Source organism: Convolutriloba macropyga, chromosome 9, assembly GCF_964194025.1.
Source record: "Convolutriloba macropyga chromosome 9, txConMacr16.3, whole genome shotgun sequence".
In the NCBI taxonomy this organism is placed as follows: domain Eukaryota; kingdom Metazoa; phylum Xenacoelomorpha; order Acoela; family Convolutidae; genus Convolutriloba; species Convolutriloba macropyga.
Window position 1 is genome coordinate 4763395 of NC_134476.1, and position 19655 is coordinate 4783049.

Genomic DNA, 19655 nt, shown 5'->3' on the forward strand with positions numbered 1-19655 from the left:
TTTAAAAACTACTGTAACTATTAGAGTTGCATCTTTCTACTTCAGTGACATTATAGACTTGGACGTACCGCATTCAAATTTTCAATACTTCTCATTGTTAAGAGCCCTGATTGATGACACAATTACTTTTGTAAACATTGGAGTCGAATACGAAATTGTTTCAAAGCGTCTGAAGAAAAATATTATTAGACTTTGACTTTTCCTGTAAGAGACATGTGTGGATTCCTTCCTTGCTTTTTAATTCTCATAATCCATTTTCAACTATGTAATCGCAACTATGTCTATCTAGCTATTGCCTGCACTCTTCCTCTACTCCGATTTTGCTGCAGTGAATCCGATTGATATATTAACTATAATTATCAATCGTTGTCAATAATCCTCCTTTCAGAAATAATTGACACACCTTTTTTTATCCTTTTTTTACATTTACATACTTTTATACATAGTTTTGAAATGAAGAACAATAAGTTAATTAACAACTAAAACGCTTCCATTAATGTACTTTTTGTTTCAAGATAGACTCGTTACAATTTATCAAATAAAGAAAACTTTTGAAGAAAATCACGGAGACATTTTCCCTCAAATCGTAATAAATTTTGAGTTTTGGGACACTTGGGAAAACGATACTGTGATTTTAACTCCTCATTCGTTGTATTGGAATTATTTCGTGTATTTAGCACAATTCGACCCTAATAGTCTGCCAAATGAGCTAGATCAGCAACATGATTCATTTAACTAATAGAAACTTACAAATCAGAATCGGAAACCAAAATTTTGAGCTATTAGCCGTATACTATGTTTCCGCTATAAGTATAATGACTTTCGCAAAAAAACCCATGACAAATATTTACAGACTTTTAACTATTTTCATTACTCATCCTCAGTTCGCCGAATTCACCATTTTCCTAGCATTCAAAGAGAACTCGGTATTTCAAGTACAACATCCAATCTACATTGCTTAGGTATCATTCTAAACTATGATATTTGCAGTTAACAATAAATTTGTAGAGTTACAAAAAATTCAACGATCTTTTGATGCATACCCAACTCCTGTACCTACTATGCTAGTAACGCTCAAAGAAATCCAAAGTGAAAAAATTTGTTTAATAAGTATTAATCCTCTTTCAGTTCATTGGAAATTCTTCCTCTTTATTCTAGAAAACCCAAACTGTGTACCTCACAATCTTTATTTTGAATTGCCGAAAAGTGATTGTTCTCAAAACGATTTCATTACTAAAGAATTGGAAACTATTAACAATTAAAAGCAGCAATGATATTCTCATACCAAAATTGCCTTATACAAATTCAATTTTTTGAAAAATCATTTGTGACAACAAAAAGCAACAGAGTAATCCCACAATTAATACTCCATTTTGAATATTTAAACATTTGGACTGATGGAACCATTACCTTAACACCATCTTCCCCCTATTGGACATTCTTTATAAATATATCCTAAGCTTTAAATGGTTCTAAAATACCTTTTAATTTAGATCTTCTATAATGCTGTTCCACTTTGGTGAGCGCCTAGTCAAAGTAGAGTCCCTCGAGAGATCTTTCATTGAAACTTCCACAGCAGAGATTAAACCCTGTATAATTATACACTATACAGACTACGAGCGTGGATGTGAGGGTTCTACTCGAGTAACAATGGGAATGATGCACTGGGAATTCTTTCTCGCACTCATCGATATCGAAGAGCACTTCCCAGTCAATTTGGGCGCTCTTCAGTAAAGTAAATTGTTTCACATAACTTTCTCTCCCCAAAAAAATAATTTTTTTCCCTTGCTCATTATTTCTATCCTTTTTTCTGATCAATTTGTTCTTTTCCCCTCATTTCTTTCCAAATTGTTAAAACTAAAATGATTTTTTTTATTGGTAAGGAAAAAATTAAAATCGTTAAAGTAGAAAGATGGTTCAATATTTGTTTCACACAGTATAAAGCATGTATCAAGATAACTTATATGTTTTTAAGCACCGGTACCATTAATCATTATTACATTTATCCAAACGAGAAACACTGGAATTTCTTTTTTGCTATTGCAGATCTAAATGTAACTATCCCCAACGAACTTGAACACCATGGATTAGAACTCGTATACCCGAATCTTTCTAATTTGTCCTTATAATGGGAAACATTCTGAAGATATCGTCTCAGCAACCTCAAATTGATACAACCCCTAAAGTTGAATGCCCTGTTTGTTATCTCCCTTGCCGTCAATTCAAAAAATTGCACAAAAACCCAAATGGTCAGCCGCCCCATTTTGCTTGCATTCCCTGTAGAAATGAATTATTTAAATATTGGAACCAACCTAAATGCCCCATTTGCGTAACCCCCATTTATACAATCAGTCATTGCCATTATTTCCAGTGTGATTCTTGTCAAGAAATCAAAAAGTTATCCACTTGCCGCAGCCACTTCAAAAGCCTACACCCTGAAAAATCAATTTGTTTGCAGTGTATGACCTTCACAACTACTAAATGCCCCTTATGCAAACAAACAATTGACCCAAACAACCCGTGGTAAAATCCTTGATTCAAAACTACCTTCACAAATTATCCAAAATGTTTATCCCCAAAGTACTTGATTTTTTATTAATGGCCCTCATGATTATTGCAGCAGCCTTCTCCTTCGTTTTAACCGTTTTCCTCGTAGTTGTAAGTATTCCTTTCAATTTTTTGATGTTAGTAGTTATATTAGTAATAGACCAAGCAATAAAATCCCAAAATAATCAACAACCAAATCCTCCAACCATACCAGTCCCATAATCCCCTCCAATAACAATCTTCCGAAAATGAATACAACTGACAAAGAAACCAATACTATAGAATCCAAACCGGTCTCATTAATTTGTTTATGCTGCAGACGTGAAACAATGGTTTTCAAGAAATTACACGAAAACCCCCCTAACGAACTACTCCACGTAATGTGTCTGCTCTGTTACCAATATGTTATAAACGATATGGGCTACGATTTTTGTCCTAAATGCTCTAAATTTAATGTTATCTTTTCAATCTTTAACTGGTTTCAATGTGATATTTGCAAACAAACAAGATTTCAATATTCTGTTGCAAAAACGTTTCATCACAGTGATCACAAGCCCGTCAACTTTTGTAAATTTTGCGTAGAAGACTATAAATTATGCCCTCGTTGCGAAAAAATAATTACATAATGCGTCCAAAAACTTCCAAAATTTTAATTCTTTTCCTGCTTTCATTTTTGATCCACTCGATATCCCTAATTCAATTCAGTTTTTACCAGGAGCAAATCACCTCCTTCACCCTAGTTCTACACTACTCATTGAATTGACAAAATGCATCCCGTAACATTGTTCATTCTTCTTTTCCTCCTCTTATGCGCATTGGCAATATCCCTTTTTATTAATCACTACCTCCTTTCCATTTTCTCCAGATACGGAAAATGACCAATCTAGACCTATCCACAAAAATATTTATCTTAATCCTAATTACCTTACTTGCAATATCGTTCCTTATTAACCTCATCCTACTGCAGTTTCTCAGAGGTTTTCCTGTTTTTGTATAAGGAAAATAAAATAACAGTCACTCGATGGGTCTTTCACAATCCCTGTTCGACGGTTTTCGTTGGTTCTATCCCCATAAGGACATTATCTGCCCTATATGTTCACGGAAAACCGTTATTGTAGAAAAACTACACAAGCAATTCCCCAAAGAAAATCCCCACTATGTATGTATTCCTTGCAGAAAAGCACTTTTTAAAAGATACCCAAACCCTAAATGTCCCATCTGTCTTCGACCTTGTCTTCCCGTCCTGATCACATCCTACTTCCGATGCAATTTATGCAAAAAAATGAAAACAGAATTAGGAGTAACAAAACACCCACATTTTTCCCAACATGACGAACACCGATTCTGTCGAGTGTGCATAAATAAGCAGAAAAAATGTCCCATTTGCAAAAATTTTTTAGACGACGTTGTCTAATAAACCAAAAACACTCAGGCCCAAACGATCTTTTTTCTCTCTTTTAACTTTTCCTCGGGAAGGGGTTACCTCAGCTTTCTCCAGCCTGCCCCCCTGGCTTTTGAACCTAAATAATTCAGAACACTAACACGATAATTGAAATTTCCAAAAACGACCCGAAAAATTTCCTTCTTTCAGCTAAAGCAAGGTTGTCTCCCCAGCTGCACGGGTCGTTGCAGCCGTGTTAGTGTGACGCACGCCCCAAGACTCACACCTCCGGGCAGCGGAGAAAGACGTACTTGTGCCAGGGCTGCCCGCCTGGCATAAGTATAAAAATTTTTTAATTTATGACCCCCCTCCCTTTATTAAAGTTAACTTTGCATTTAGCAAAACAAACGATTTTCTACCAAACTTTATTAACAAATGCATTTAGCATTATAATTTTTAAGTAAAGCAGTTAGCAACAAAACCTTACAAAAACATTTTTACAATAGAATACTTTTTTATATTAGCAATACAATTGCAAACTTGAAAAGAAGCCATAATGTGTGATATTGATGACACAGGCTAACCAAAATCAAATAATTTTAGATCATCCACAAGGAAACACTAACAATGACTACCAGACCCACACTCGCAAGCGTAATAATCCCCAGTCAACATCAACAAGTGACAACACAACAAGAACAAACACAAACCCATTCTTCCCAGCCTCCTATTTTCTCAAAGCCTCCATTTAAACCTCAGAACACACAACAAGTTACTACAACTATTGCATCTCCATCAACTTCCAGTCAATATGATCCCGAAAACAACTGGCAAATTAGCAGAAAAAGACAATTCCCAATCCAACAAATTAGCAATGACAAAAACAAAATTATTAAGATGAACAACATTGAAGATCTCGTTCCCGACGCTATCAGGAAGATACCCTCAGAATGTTTGAAATTACAGAAACCGCGAGAGGAAAACATGAATAAAGAAAACCCGAGGTACGTTAACACCCTCCTCTATTTCCTGAAACCAAACTACAACAAATTTGAGGTTGCTAGTAAAATAAACATCATCCAGTCAAATGGACATCAACAGATACTAGTCAACAGCGAAAAGCTTCCAGTTCTGAAAACCTTCTCGCTCCCCACAGAAAACAACAAGTGGAGAATTAAAAATCGCGACCCTAAGAATGGCACTTACACCCTTAGGAATAACATGCTCGACGCATATATTGAAGTCCCCTACGATGCCATTTCCGCTTTTCCTGTCGACATGCCAGAACTATCAAATATAAACACCAGTAGTTTAATAGAGGAAAACACCACATTCAGGCAGGAACTATTTCAAAAGGAAACAGAGTTGCAAGAATTGCAACTGAAATTTGAACAACTGAAAATGGAATCACAGAAACCACCTGAGGAGAAGCAACTACCTAACGACTATTGGCGGCGCCAATATGTCGTTGCCCATCAACTCCAAAAAACCAGCGAATCGAATGCACAAACTATGCTAAAAACGTTCTCCTTGAAACATCTAGAAATAACAAACGCCAACAAAAAACTTGGAGAAAAGAATCTGGAGCTAGGAAAGAAAATAACACAATTAATGAAGGAAAACGAAGAACAAAGAAACAAAATTTCCGAGCTCAAAAGGAGAGTTAAAAAGCACAAAAAGCGACAATCAATGGATAAGGAAAAACCAACTGAGGACGATATACAAGAGGTTCTTTTGATCGAAGACGATGGTAACAGTCCGATGTCAAGCCCAGTCATTTTGCCCCCAGAATTTTTGAATAATACAGCACAACATTATCGCCCTTTGCGATTAATTTTATAGCATACCATTGTCGCCCTTTGCGATTAATTTCATAACTGTCTGAACTTGTAGTAACTCATTTATATGTCTCAAGCGCAATAAAATTATATACGATGCAATATATTTCTTCTTTTAATTTTTTCTTTTCTATCTTAAAATCGGGGTGAGCTGTAGTATTACGAGAGCCGTTACAAATGAGCGGATAATTAATCCCGCATTAGAGCGAACGTATTTAGGCGCTAATTAACCATTCTTTCGCCGCGCGCTAAACAAACTAACGCTTGTTAAGACTACCAGTACACAAGTATTTAAACAACTCAGTTCGACTTATTTAAATAACACAACTTTAGGCCTGGATCTCCTCGCTTATATCCAGGATAGAAAATGTACGTTGTTGAACGTAGGCGGCCTGTAAAACCACAGTTTCTTTTGATTTAAATTACTTCTGCTTTTGACAGTTGCAATGCAGATCTTTCCCCCCAAGTTCAATAAAGATGAAGCAGATTGCTTCAGGGGAAAAGACAATAGAGTCTCATAAAAAGCCCCCAAGAAAACCATAATTGTTGCGGTTTTAGAAGAGGGGAAAAGCAGAAAACAGGCGCCTACGAAATCAATAATTGATGCTCTCAGCTTTTTAGATTTTTATTATTTTTTGGAGTTTCAATAATTTTTCCGTGAGATAAAAAAGAGTTAATTCTCTTGCCTTCTCGGCCAATAGGAAAATTAAGAAGCACCTCACTATGAACGTGAGTTTGTGATTCGCTCCCTATCGGCCCAAACGGAGCTGAGAGGAATTAATTGTTTCTCTCAGCGAAGTGGGACGGAATAAAATTAGAGAGACAAATAACAGAGCCAGCGACGAGCAGCAGACAACTGCTTCATTTTTCTTGCAAAATAAATTCCTAAATTTAAACAGAAATTTTATTAAAGATTTCCAACTTAGCAAATTTTCCAACAGAACATACTTGTGAGAAATCAACTGGAAGAAGTTTTAGAAGTTTTCAACGACACAATCATTTAACAACAACACAATCGGGTAACAGCTCAGCCCGGTTTAATACTACTCAGTGTAAGTTTGTTCATTTAAACTATCTATTTAATTAATTGAACTTTTCAGCCCCCCAACTACTTTAAATTGAGACTTATAGCACAGACAGGTCTTAGGCATATATCTTTGCCTTCGATTTGTTATATCTTTTGTCAAGTTTGACTGGCATACATAAAGAGATCCCGTATTGTGTGATCTGTAGCAGCCCAGCCAAATTTGATAATATCTGATTCTATCGGCCATATGTAAATTCTGTAAATTTGAAATTCATATTTCAACCAACATCTCAAGTTTTTTCACTGGCTTTGCTACCAACAAGGATTAATGCGATTTTCCCCCTCACCCCCCCTCCTCTTCCTGCAGCTCCTCCCTCCTCTTGACCCACTCCAAAAAATACAACATTATTATTTTACTACCATATTTTGGGCGCGTTTCAGTCACTACTCAGAAAATTTCGATTGATAATGCTCTTTAAAAAAAGAGAAATAGACACAAAATTGCGTTCTCTACAGAAAAAAGTAGTTTTTGTATTCATTTTTGATGCAAATGAAACCTTCTAAGTGCTTTTTGATTCGACTTAGGTAATTGCGTTAAAGCTACCCCAATATATTTTGTCTGAAAAAAAGTGTTTTACTTTTCGTCGTTTATTTTTATTTTGCTAACGTGTGAAAAATGACGTACGTGTCTAGACGTTCAATTATATTTTATCTTCAACCATCATAATGATTTTTGGTTGTTATCAAAAAGATCTTACGTAAAGCAAATCGTTGAGCTCTTGGTTTCATTTTGAGATTTAAAAATTTATTTTGTTTCGAAATCCAATTGCGACTGTTAAAAATAATGGTTTTTTAGGAGTTCTTTTGTGAGTAAAATTTAAAAGAGCAAAAATAGAAAGGTTTCTGGCTTTCGACCATTTGTGCCCTCCACCGAATGCGATACAAGATGTACCCTTAGTGTAGTGATCTATCTTGTCTCTGAATATGGAGTTGAATCATTTAGTTTTCAAAAATAGTAGCAAGCAAATATTCAAAAAACTAATTCGCAAAGAAGACGTATTCGTTGATCACACTGGGAGGTGGCCTGGGGTAGATAAATTTTTGATCCTAGCAAAGAAGAAATTCACAGATTGTTCGTATAAATGTTCTCGTATAGATTTTTTGTATTTTTAGAATTTGACTTTTATGCTCTTACATGACATGAGGATGACTGGTCTTGGATATGACCAAAATACAATAAACTTTAAATTTTTGAGCAGACTTGAAGAGTTATTCCCCTCTAAAAGCGCAATATGTGTTTGTTTTAAGAATTTTTTTGAGTGACGTCAATTTTTCATGGTCAGATATGTGATTGAAAGTTACCAGAGACTCCATACATGGCTTTGATATGGTTGCCAGGAAAAGTTCATTGTGATCAGCCCATGATTCGATAAAAATATATGAAGGAATTGGGGCTACGAGATATTTTAGGAAAGTTATTGGATTTCATTCTGTAAGTAAGGACTGCAAAGAGGATATCACAGAAAAAGATAGAGATATTCGTAAAGCAAAATGACCTGAAGTTGCTTCCTTATGATTGTCGGTAGAAAACCTATTTCTGCAAATGACCTCAAAGATCTCTGACAACAATGAGGGTTTCAAGGGCTTCTTGAAAAATTTGAACCTAGTTTTTGTTCAATTTTTAAAATTTTCGTCATTCTTATTCTCAAAAGTTAAACAAACACAATTTTAGGAAAAATGGGATTTTGAGTTTTTGATGAAAGAAGTAATTACAATTTTGGTTTATACTTGAGCTGTTGCTGTTTTTTCAATCATATTTCTGTATCTTTTTTCTCAAGATATATATTACTTCTTTCACTTTAAAGTTAAAATATCAAATGTTGGTATATAAAAATTTACGCATGATACAATTGTAGTTTTCGACGTTTAAACAAGTAGCTGCAATGTAAATGACTAAATGATTATAATTCTGTGTGTTCAATTGTTTGAGAAACCTTATTCGATTTCTGTACAATCTTTTAAGTTTATTTAAAAGTTACCAGAGACAAAAATAGTGTATTAATCTATTAAATCTTTCTGAGTTGTAAAAATCAAACTTAAATTATTTCGCCGTGATGGCACTATGAATATATTTGAAAATTGGAAGATGTTTTTTTTTGAACAGATGAATCAGACTTTGACAGCTGTTCATTTTCAATATATTTCAAAATTGTTATCGGAACTATAAATTTTTTGAGACCTTTCCCTCCAAGAAAAAAAACATTACGATTAGCAGTCAAAACACTTTCCGCAGATGCACAACAAGGCTAGTTTTTAGTTTTAATCTCTAATTCCAGTTTAGAGTTTAACTAAAGTTTCAAGTTATCATAAACGACAGCACCTCTTGAGAGGAGTTATTGACTTGTTATAGTTATCAACTCGTTAATAGCTGAAGGCTTACACTTCTTACCAATGTAAAGCTGATTTCCTTCTGATGCGAAGGAAAAGCTTAATGTTGGAAAACAATACAATATTTGTCTGATTATACGTAAACATTAGAACCAGATTTGTTAGTAAATTGTTTCAAAAGGTAACGCACTAGCTTTTTTGCTTGCTTTTCATGTGTGCAACAGCATTTACAACAAAATTTGTTAAAAACTATTAGTAGACTTCACACATGTTAAATTGAAACGACTGATAGACACTGTTACTAATTTCAACAAGTTTTACCCAAATTTTAAGTAGATATTTTTATATGATCTGTGCTTTGATGTATCCGATTATACAAATTGCAATTATTGTTACAAGTACGCCTTGATCAATCACTTACTACTTTTGTTTCATTTCTATACGTAACAATTTTCCTAATTATAACATCAAACAAGGATGTTTAATTCAAATATTTTATAATCTTCACAGGGGCTTCTTATCCATTCAAAATTTGAAATCAACAAACGCGTCGCATACTCTTTTGCATAAATATGCCCAATTGTCTTTCCTCAAAGAAGGAGGACCGAGTGTATTTTTTTAATTTTCTAAAAAATAGCTATCACTTAATCAGTTTAGAATGAGCCCAATACTGTAAAGATCTTTTTCAAAAACTTCGAACAGCTTATCTGAGTCTTAATTGAGACTAATTGCGCTTGAGTTTTCCATACAAATATGTGATGTCTAAGAAAAACTGCCAATCAAAATGATTCTCCCAAAACACAAAAGATATTTTTTGAAAGGGAAAAAGTGGGTTTTATTCATATTAGTGTTTGAAAAAGAATGATAGCAGAAAGTAAACTTTTCTTGATCTGCAATTTTTTTATCATTTCTTTTTCATTGTCAGAAAATAATCTGTGTTTATTGACAAAATTATCTACCAGGTGTTATTCAGTAGGCATTATTTCGTTTAGGCTGCTTAGCTCCTGATTTTTGTTGTATTGGTATCTGCATGTTCTCCAATTTGAAAATTTATTTTTGTTAAAATTATATACTGTTTAATTATGTAATATTTTTACTGAGTAATGCTATCGGTGTCCGTTTAAACTATTAAACCTATCTAGCAGTTTTAAAAATGAATTCGCAAAGCAGCAGTCAATTTTTTTCAAAAGAAAATGAGAAGAAAAGTAGAAAAACTCTCAAATAATCGAGCCTAAGTTTTTGCCAGACGTATTATAAGCGTTTTTTATTAGCCGACATTTATTTTTAGCCCAAAATTTGCCAAACTATTTACAAACTGCCAATTTTTTGAAGTATTCAACTCGTTGTTTATTGATTTGTGAATCTTTTTTGTGCCTAAAATACCAAATTTAACGCCGATGCGCCAAAAAACAGCAATTAAATTAATCATTCTATTTTCAGTATCTTTTGCAGTTGTCGTTAGAATTAAAAATGTATAAAATGTATTATTTTTGAGATTTTGAGACTTTTAAGAACAAAAAATTAGGAATAGCAGTCAAAATGACTTTCAGCGGATTTACAACAAGGTTATTTTTATCCAGTTATAGAGTTTAATTAAACTTTCAACTTATCATAAACGACAACCCCTCTGGTGAGAAGTTATTAACTTGTTATAGTTATCAACTCGTTAATAGCTGGAGGTTTATTCTTTATGAGAACAAAACTGCTTTTCCATCAAAATCAATTTAATCCTTTCAGCGTCAAATTAAGTCTCTCAAATTGTAAAACTTGTCAGGCGATTTAGACAAACATTGATTTTGCCATTAATTTTTCTTTTTGGTAGTTTTGAATGTAAACTTCTTGTATTTGAATTGATGTTTTCTTCAAATGTCGTATATTTGTTGTGTCTGATAACAATTTTAATCATTGTTTGACAACTTTACAATTAATTTTCCTGACTTTTGCTTAATTGTTTAATTTTCTGTTCATTGTTACACACATTCCTTTTTGCCACTTTTATTTTGTGAAATAGAACAATCGATTATAAAAATTGTCTCCGAAGTAAAAAATTTCTGTAGTTATCAATAATTTCTTCAATTTTTGTCTATGCTACTTTTTATATTTTATTCTACATGAAACAATAATTTGATTTCTACATACAAAATTTTCTTTAATTAGGCCATATTGTCTTAAAATTTCCCTGTTTTTGTTTTTTTTCCATCGAATTTTGTTGTTTCATTGGTTTGCTACTATGTCCACACAAACAGGCTTGACTAAGCATAAACAAGCTTGACTATTTTATAACCACCGGTTATTTATTTATAACTGGCCTCGTCAGAGACGGAGCACAGGTGTGATCATTTTCGGTAACAATCAAATTTATGAGCTTTTTTCAATCAATTGTCGGCAAAGTGACGCCGGCTAACGTCTCATTTTTCCTGAAATGCCGGAATTTGGATTGAAAGGTAATTTTTTCTGTATTTTCTATATATATATATATATATATATATATATAAATATATATATATATATATATATATATATATATATATATATAAATATATATATATATATATATATATATATATATATATATATATCAGAAGTAAAGCTCATTTTTGGAGGATAATTAAAAATTTGACTCATTATATTTAAATATTATAACCAGATTTGTTAGTAAATTGTTTCACTAACTTTTTAGAAAGTTTATATGTGCAACAACATGTAGAATAACAAAACTTTTCAAACAATCTTATTAGACTTTACATATGGGCCACCCATATTAACAATTTTCAAAAAGTTGTACCCTCAAAAATGGGAAAAGAGATTTTTCCCATTTTAAGTAGTTGATTTTCTATTATCTGTGCTTTGATGTATCCGACTTTACAATTTGCGATTATTATTACAAATACGCCTTGATCAATCATTTATTTTTTTTGTTTCATTCCCATCCGCAACAATTTTCCTATTTATAACGTCAAACAAGGATGTTTAATTCAAATATTTGAATGTCTTCACCGGGGGCGTCTAATGCATTCATAAAATCGACAATTCCATCGTATACTCTTATGTATAGTTATACCCAAAAGTCTTTGCTTAAAATATTGATCCCTTGATTGGATTGCGTGACTTCTGGTTTTTTTGAATAGAATAGCTAACGGTTAAGATTGGAATAAGTCAAACACTGTAAAAATGTTTTTCTTTTTATTTAGAATTTTTTTTCAAAAATTTTGAATAGTTTGAACCTTCTCTGAGACTAATTGCACTTTAATTTTCCGCACACCGACACACATAAAACACAGAACTTATCATTTAAGAGACTTGGTCTTTTTAAGGCACCTTGATTGGCCAAATAATTTGAAAAAAAATAAAGAATAATATTATTTCAGATTAAAATTAAGTTTTTGAACAACGATGAAAACGTAACGCATCAAATGAAAAAAATTGAGTTGTTATCGCGCTGCAACTTTTTCATCATTTTTTTTTGTCAGAAAAGAATCTGCGTTTTTCAGTATGGAATAATTTGTTCAGGCTGCATAGTTCCTGATTATTTTGTGATTTCTTATCTGTAGGCTTTGAAAAAGATCTTGCAAAAGCAGAAATCAAATTTTTTCATTGAAAGGAGCAGATAAATAGAAAAAAATTTTTAAGTTCCGAATGAAAACACCATAAAAGTGGTCATTAGTCAAATAACACCGCATCTTTTCAGATTTACACAGCAAGAACTTTTTATTTTTTTAAAGCTAATGTTTTTTATTTTAGTCCTTGTAAAATTTAATCGACGATTTCTGATAGTTTTTATTTTCTCATAATTTGATTCTTAATTTTCTGAACACCCAAAAATTTGCAATTTGGCCAGAAAAACCACAGAAGTAAAAAGTTCTTGCTAGCTGACTTTTTTCATTATATGGATTTTCTGGCGAAATTCCAAATTTTTGGGTGTTCAGAAAACTGAGAATCAAGTTATGAGAAAATAAAAACTATCAGAAATCATCGATTAAAATCGAACCAAAAATGAAAAAAATAACTTTAAAAAGTTTTAAAAATTCTTTTTTTTGAAACATTTTGGAAAATATAGCGAGCCAATGTGCGTTGAAATTTGAAGCGGGATTCAAAAGCCGCCAATAATCATGGTGTGTGTATGTGTTCTTTTGTGGTTCCAGTAATTAAAGTTTTGGGATTTTTTTCTTAATTCTTGGCAGTTGATCGTTTTTATTGTTCTGCGAGACATAGGGTATTCACTTTAAACTGTGTTGTGATATATTTGGCCTGGAATACATAATGTCCTTTTTGACTTGGAGCTACTTGAAACTAAATCTGAGCTTTTTGCTACAAACGGCACTTCAGAAAATTTTGAAGACTAAGAAAACTGTTTTTTTTTTTACAAAATCACATTATTTTATTCTACTAAATTTTATTTTTGTTATCTAAATGCGTTGATAAAAGATTTTGCGGTGCTATAGAAAGAATTTGACTTGACGGTTATTATTACATTTGGAATGCAGTTTTGGTAGAAATATTTAAAAAAAAGTATCTCACTTTTGAACTTAACTTTTAATAACTAATTTGATCAATTCAGCACAGCAAATTGGAGGGAGGCGTGTTCCATATTTTAAGATTCATTTTCATATCCACCAAAGTTTGAAGATATGATGAAATAATGTTAATTTTGTTTAACTGATAATTAGAGAAATATAACCAGACGAGATAGATGTTCTCTTAAGACTAATAACTTTTTTTATCCAAAAATTAAACGCAATTCTTTCTCCAAAAACGGCAGCCACTTTTATTATTTTTATTATGTTAGTGCTACGGGCATGTAAAATTGGTATAAAAACAAACTTGACCCGACTTTTGTTTGGTTATTTCTTTTATAACCAATTTTGTTATTACATTATGAATATTACATGAACATTATCTTTTGCCCTTTTGAGGAGAATTATCATGGGTATGTTATAACTCTTACATGTTAGGGTGGAACCTTACTTGTGTGTTATTAATATTATTATTACAACTAATATTACTCTTTTTCATTTCGAGTTCGACCTCAGAAAATGCAAATTCTCCAGAGAAAAAGCCCAAATATTTTCCCTATTAATATAGATAGAAAACACTGATAATTTACCAACCCAACCCTTAACCATTGTCTGAAGTTATGATAAAAAACAACCAAAAATTGAGAAATAAAACGAAGCTGCGCCAAATTTCCGCCCTTTTTGTTAATTTTTCCACAAAAATAGCAACTTTTTCATTGTGTTATTATCGCTCTAAAAATTTTGAGATAACTTGCTTTTACATATTATTATCCTTCTCTGTTCTTCTCCGCTTCTTTTCCCAAAATCAAATGGAAGACCAATTTATTCACAGAGGCACCTATTATTCTTTCGGATTTTTGGAAGGTCATTTTTTGTGTTTTTGAACCCCTTTGTTACATCAACAATTGATCCCGCCTTTCGCGCCGGACTTTTAAAATAATTTTCCAGTTCTTTTCAATTTCTCAATTTTCTTCAGGCGCCGCGGGGAAATAATTCCTAGGGAATGAATTTGATTTTTAAAAAGCTACGGCTCGACGGGTAAGTACCAAATTTCTGCACTCTTATATTAGGTCAAAAGAGGGGAGTTTTTTCAAATAGCTGCGCAGCAGATAGTCGAGATAGAGTCATCCTTTTAAAATTAAAAACTGACTCTCAAAAATAAAATTTAAAGTCAAGTTTGTTTAACTGCAATAAAAAAGCTCTTAAGATATGTAACAAAGAAAATAAATATATTTTTTTATCTATATTTTTTTAAGAATCACAAATCTTAAGTTTAGAATTGGCAGCAGAAACTGGTTCATTCTTGATAGTTTTTATCAAACATTTTCAGTCAACATTGTTTCATTTAACAATTTTTTTTTTGGTAGAGTTAGGTCATAAGGACTAAAACACATATTTATAAACCCATGTTATTTATTTATGTTTTGATAACAGGGCATTTTTTTTCTTTCAGGTGATAGCTTGTTCCCATTTTGAAAACATAAAAAAATTTATGCACATATAAGAAAGATGTTTTGTCGCAGCTCTGATAGCAATCTATTTTTTATTCATTGTGGTATCAAATATGATGCCATTAATCAAAAAATCTGAAAATACATTTTTTTCTTTCAGGTTTAATTGTAGAATCTGAAAAACAACTTTTGATACACCCTGATTTTGTCTCTCCCCTATTAAGAGCAGTACTGATGAAAAAAGCTCAGGTGAAAGCTATAATTTCCATGTTTGTAGTCGTAAACTTCTAGAATTGTCAGTGGGCAAGAAAGCGTAATTTAATTTTAACTCACAGTATTACATACATTTTTTTCGTATGAAACCATGATAATACAATAATCGGTCACCAATTGAAAAACATTGCTCAAATATTTTAGATATACTTTTGATGCGAAAACATTTTTTTCTTGGTCATAAAATTCAATAAAAATTCGTTTAAAGGTTTCATTGATTATAAAATTTGTTTTCAACTGGCAACTAGAAAGATTTAATTTAAAAAAATGATGATTCGTGCACTTTATATACGTCCAACTTCCTTTGATAATGGACTTCGAGGTATATAATTTCTCATGAACCAGTTTATATTAAGTAGGATCTAGAATGCATCGTGTCCAGTATTATTTTTCAGCTGATGGCACTAAAAATCGGAATTTGAAAGGTGAATTGAATTTATTTTAGTAAAAAAAATTAACGTTCCAATTGTCGAAAATCAGAAATTAAAGCCAAGGAAACTTCGGATTGACTCCTTGATGGTTAGTTGTCAGCTTCCAACAATACCGCTTTGTCATTTGAATTAGTTTTGCTCTTTAAATTTATGCTTCCAAATTTGTTAGAGCAATGTAAACTAGAAAATGCATCAAAGTCGTGTTTGTGTTTGGAGACTATAATTGTTACATTTCGTTAAAACCTCAACAATAAAAATTGTTTTTTCTCCAATTTATTGAACTTCAAAGATATTTCTAAGGCGTAAATCACGTTTTTTTCTTTACTGGAGATGTTACTCTCCAGTTTCAGTAGTTCACTATCAGTTCTCTTAGTCGGCAAAGATGTGTATTTCGTATGTTACTTTTTCTTATTTTTCATGTCGAATTGTTTAAAAATCCATTAACTTTTGCCTATAGTTTTGCCATTGTCCAGAAAAGAATGATTCTGAGCTAATGCAGAATTTTACAAATTCTTTTTGCAAATATCAATGACATCTGATCTAATACAACAGATCAGTTGTGTTGAAAAACAACAACTTCTATTGAATGTCAACTACTGAATAAGTGTTTAAAATGGCAAATTTCTATTGATTTCAAACATTTTTTAAAATATTTTTGTCTTCAAATTTATTTTTCCTTTTTTGCGCGAAAAAGCAAATTAGTTTGGATTATATATGAAACGGACGTCGCTTTAAGATTTAGAAATATTGATTTCTGATAATCTATTTGAACTGCACGCCAGTTACTCTTATATAAACACTTCAGACAACACAGTCATAAGTAATATCAGATTAATGTGATTAAATTTGAATTCACCAAAAAAGAGTTGTCATTAGATTTTGACCAGAAAAAATTTGTTTATTTGACTTTTTTACAAAATTGCTATTTGTTTTTTAAAACAACGTACTGTGAATGACATTATCTATGATTGATATTGACATCTCAATAGCCATGATTGGCAATTTTTATGTTTTTTGTTATTTTCTAAACTATTTTATTCCAATTTCCTTGAAAATCCTTAAAACCATTTTGTTATTTGTGTTTGTTGAGTAAAAGTGACTACTTTTTCTTCCGAGAATATTATGAAAATGCGGAAAAACAAGGTCAAAACGCGTATGTTTTGCAAAAATTTTTTACGGCTGCCCACCTAACTTTTGAAATTTAAAATTATTACGTAATTTTCCTCACTTTTTTAGTCCGGTTGTTCAATTTGCTTGCATTTAGTTCCGTTTCTTAGTTCCGTCAAAAATTGCAAGCGACAAACTCAAAATAAAATTTTGACAAGTTCAATAAATTCATGTACTCCCCATAGAATAAATTTTAAACTCGATAGTGGAAATAATTAGAACCTAAATAATTCATTCTATTTCAGGAACAGGCAAGAGGAACTCAACTAAATGTTCAACAGTAAACAAAAAGGAAACGCGTGAACGCCTGTCAACAGCGGAAATGACGTTCTGACGATACTGATGAATAAACTCAACAAAAACGCAAAGAATGAAAAAAACCTGAAGAAATTTTGAAGGCGAATTTCAAATTCTCTCCAAGAAACTAATCAAAAACCAGTCAGCCGTTTAAGACACTTGAAAGCTGAAATGCCAAGTCGAATTTGTCCATCGATGCGATGAGTTATGGAAAAAAGACTGAAATATCAAACAGCGAAAGTGTAAGAGAAGCGAGTTTTGAGTGGAAAAATTGGCCTAAGTTGCAAAGCGACTGAATGCGATTTTAGACAAAAATTTGAAGTCGATAAAAACTCAAAACAGCGACTGTATCGATATCGGAATTTGATTAAAGACTATTTTTGTTTAAAATTTAGTAACGCGGTTGGTTTGCTTGATTAAATTGAAGTCAACAGCTTATTAAGTGCAGAAATAGCTAGCAAAAAATTGACAAATGAGCTTTAAATTTTGCTATTTATTAAAACAAAAGTCCAAAAAATCAGTGAAATTTTTTCAGAACACATCAGATTCGTTAAATTTTCGAATTTTTCTTATATTGAATGAAAGTTTCAACTTAGATGATCTTAAATCTTATTTAATTATCATAATTTTTCCAAAATTTAGTTAGATTGAAGATTATTTGAGTCCCAAAATCATGCAAATGTCATCTTATATAGCAGCAGTTGCCGCAAAACACGGAAATCATTCCTTTGGTAACCCCGCTATTGAATTTAAAGACCCGAAAGTCCAGTCCAAGATATTATCCGACCAAGATTATTCCAAAATTGTCAACTTTCAAAACGGATTAACTCGACGATCCTTAGAAAAATCATCACATTTTATCGGAAATCAATTTAGTAACTCAAACTCATCAAATTTGTTACTGAGTAGAAGTTACGATAATTCAAGAATGGGTAGCGCAGGAGATGGTTATAATAACGAATCATTACCGGATTATAACAATTCATTATTGTCAGAGGACAGGTCAAATTTACCTGGTAGTGATAATTTAGTACCCGATAAGGGTAGTTCGGTGATTAACATGGAGTACCTTGCAAACCAGTTGGAGTTATTTATGAAAGAACTTCGGGTGTCGAATGATGAGAGAATCGAGCGCCATTTTGTTCACTATTTGGAGAAGACGACCTCTAAGAACCCGCTTCCGTTCCCCAAAGTGACAATGAACCCGTTGGACCCTTCACTGTGGTAAGTTTGATCTGTTTATTTTAATCCTTCGGCCACTGAATAAAATTTTTTTCTTTCGATTCATTAAAAAATGTAAAATTTCTGAATAGCAAGAAGGCCTGCTTGAATTTGTGCGTGACACAGAACTGTCCAAAATTCCTTTTTGAGCGACAACAGCATAATAAAAAGTCAAGCTAATCTGAAAAATAACACAGGAAAAAAACAACAACAGTGGATTCTTTTCGATGTGGTAGGTTTGATCTGTTTATTTATACTCATTAAGCGGCTGAGAAACATGATTGTTTCTGAGTCTGATTCATAAATGTTCATAAAAAATTTCTCGAATAAGAGGAAGGCTGGCAGACAAAACAAATTGCAATTCAATGAGTGTGGAAAAATGAGATAAACAATATAGAGCGGGTCGAAAAATGAAAAAAAAAACGTTTCTTTTCTGTTCAGAATATATCAGTCGCTGAATGAGGTAAAATCAGCCAAATGTATAGAAAAAGTCAGAAACAGTAATGATTTTCTCAAAATTCCGGATTCACTTATAAGTTTTTCGGCCGTTCCTTTTAAGTTATTATACTTAACCATTCAAGTCATAAAACTTATAAGTGAACTCGGAACTTCGAGAAAATCATTACTGTTTTTGACTTTTTCTATTCATTTGGCTGATTTTACCTCATTAAGCGGCTGTTATACTCTGAACAGGAAAGAGATTTTTTTCCTTTTTCGACTCGCTCTGTATTGTTTATCTCACTCTTCCACTGTCAGCTCATCAATGAGATTTATTAGCTGACAGTATTACTTAACCTACTTAACTGAGATGTATATTTGACTGTACATGATCTTCACACTGAGCAGACAAACGGGGTTTGACTTTTAAGACGGGGTTTGACTCGGGACAGAAGTTATTGAGTCGGCAATTGGTTCTGCTCAGACAACAGACATCATTATTTTGTCTGCTCAGGCTAAAACTTTTCTATTTATGGGTTTTTTTAATGTTTCAGTCATGGTTGTTATGCATATACAATTTTTCAGCGGTTAAAGTCTCAGAGACCAAGTTCCGGGATACAATACGCTTATGATATAAATTATTTTCTATGCTTTTATATTTGCGTAATTAAAGTAGAATAAG

The 19655-nt window shown here is 32.3% G+C and overlaps 1 protein-coding gene across 12 annotated transcripts in view; it reads left to right on the forward strand.

Moving 5' to 3' along the window:
* Positions 1-19655, forward strand: part of LOC142345573 (putative G-protein coupled receptor No18) — a 280348-nt gene that overhangs the window by 82315 nt on the left and 178378 nt on the right. For 11 of the 12 annotated variants that reach the window (XM_075397689.1, XM_075397683.1, XM_075397679.1 and 8 more), the window contains one exon: positions 17263-18538. In XM_075397689.1, the coding sequence (XP_075253804.1) occupies positions 17988-18538 (551 nt within the window). In that variant the 5' untranslated portion in view covers positions 17263-17987. Of the gene's footprint in view, positions 1-14125; positions 14734-17262; positions 18539-19655 lie in introns of those variants that run through there. The other variant, XM_075397684.1, reaches the window with a different exon arrangement.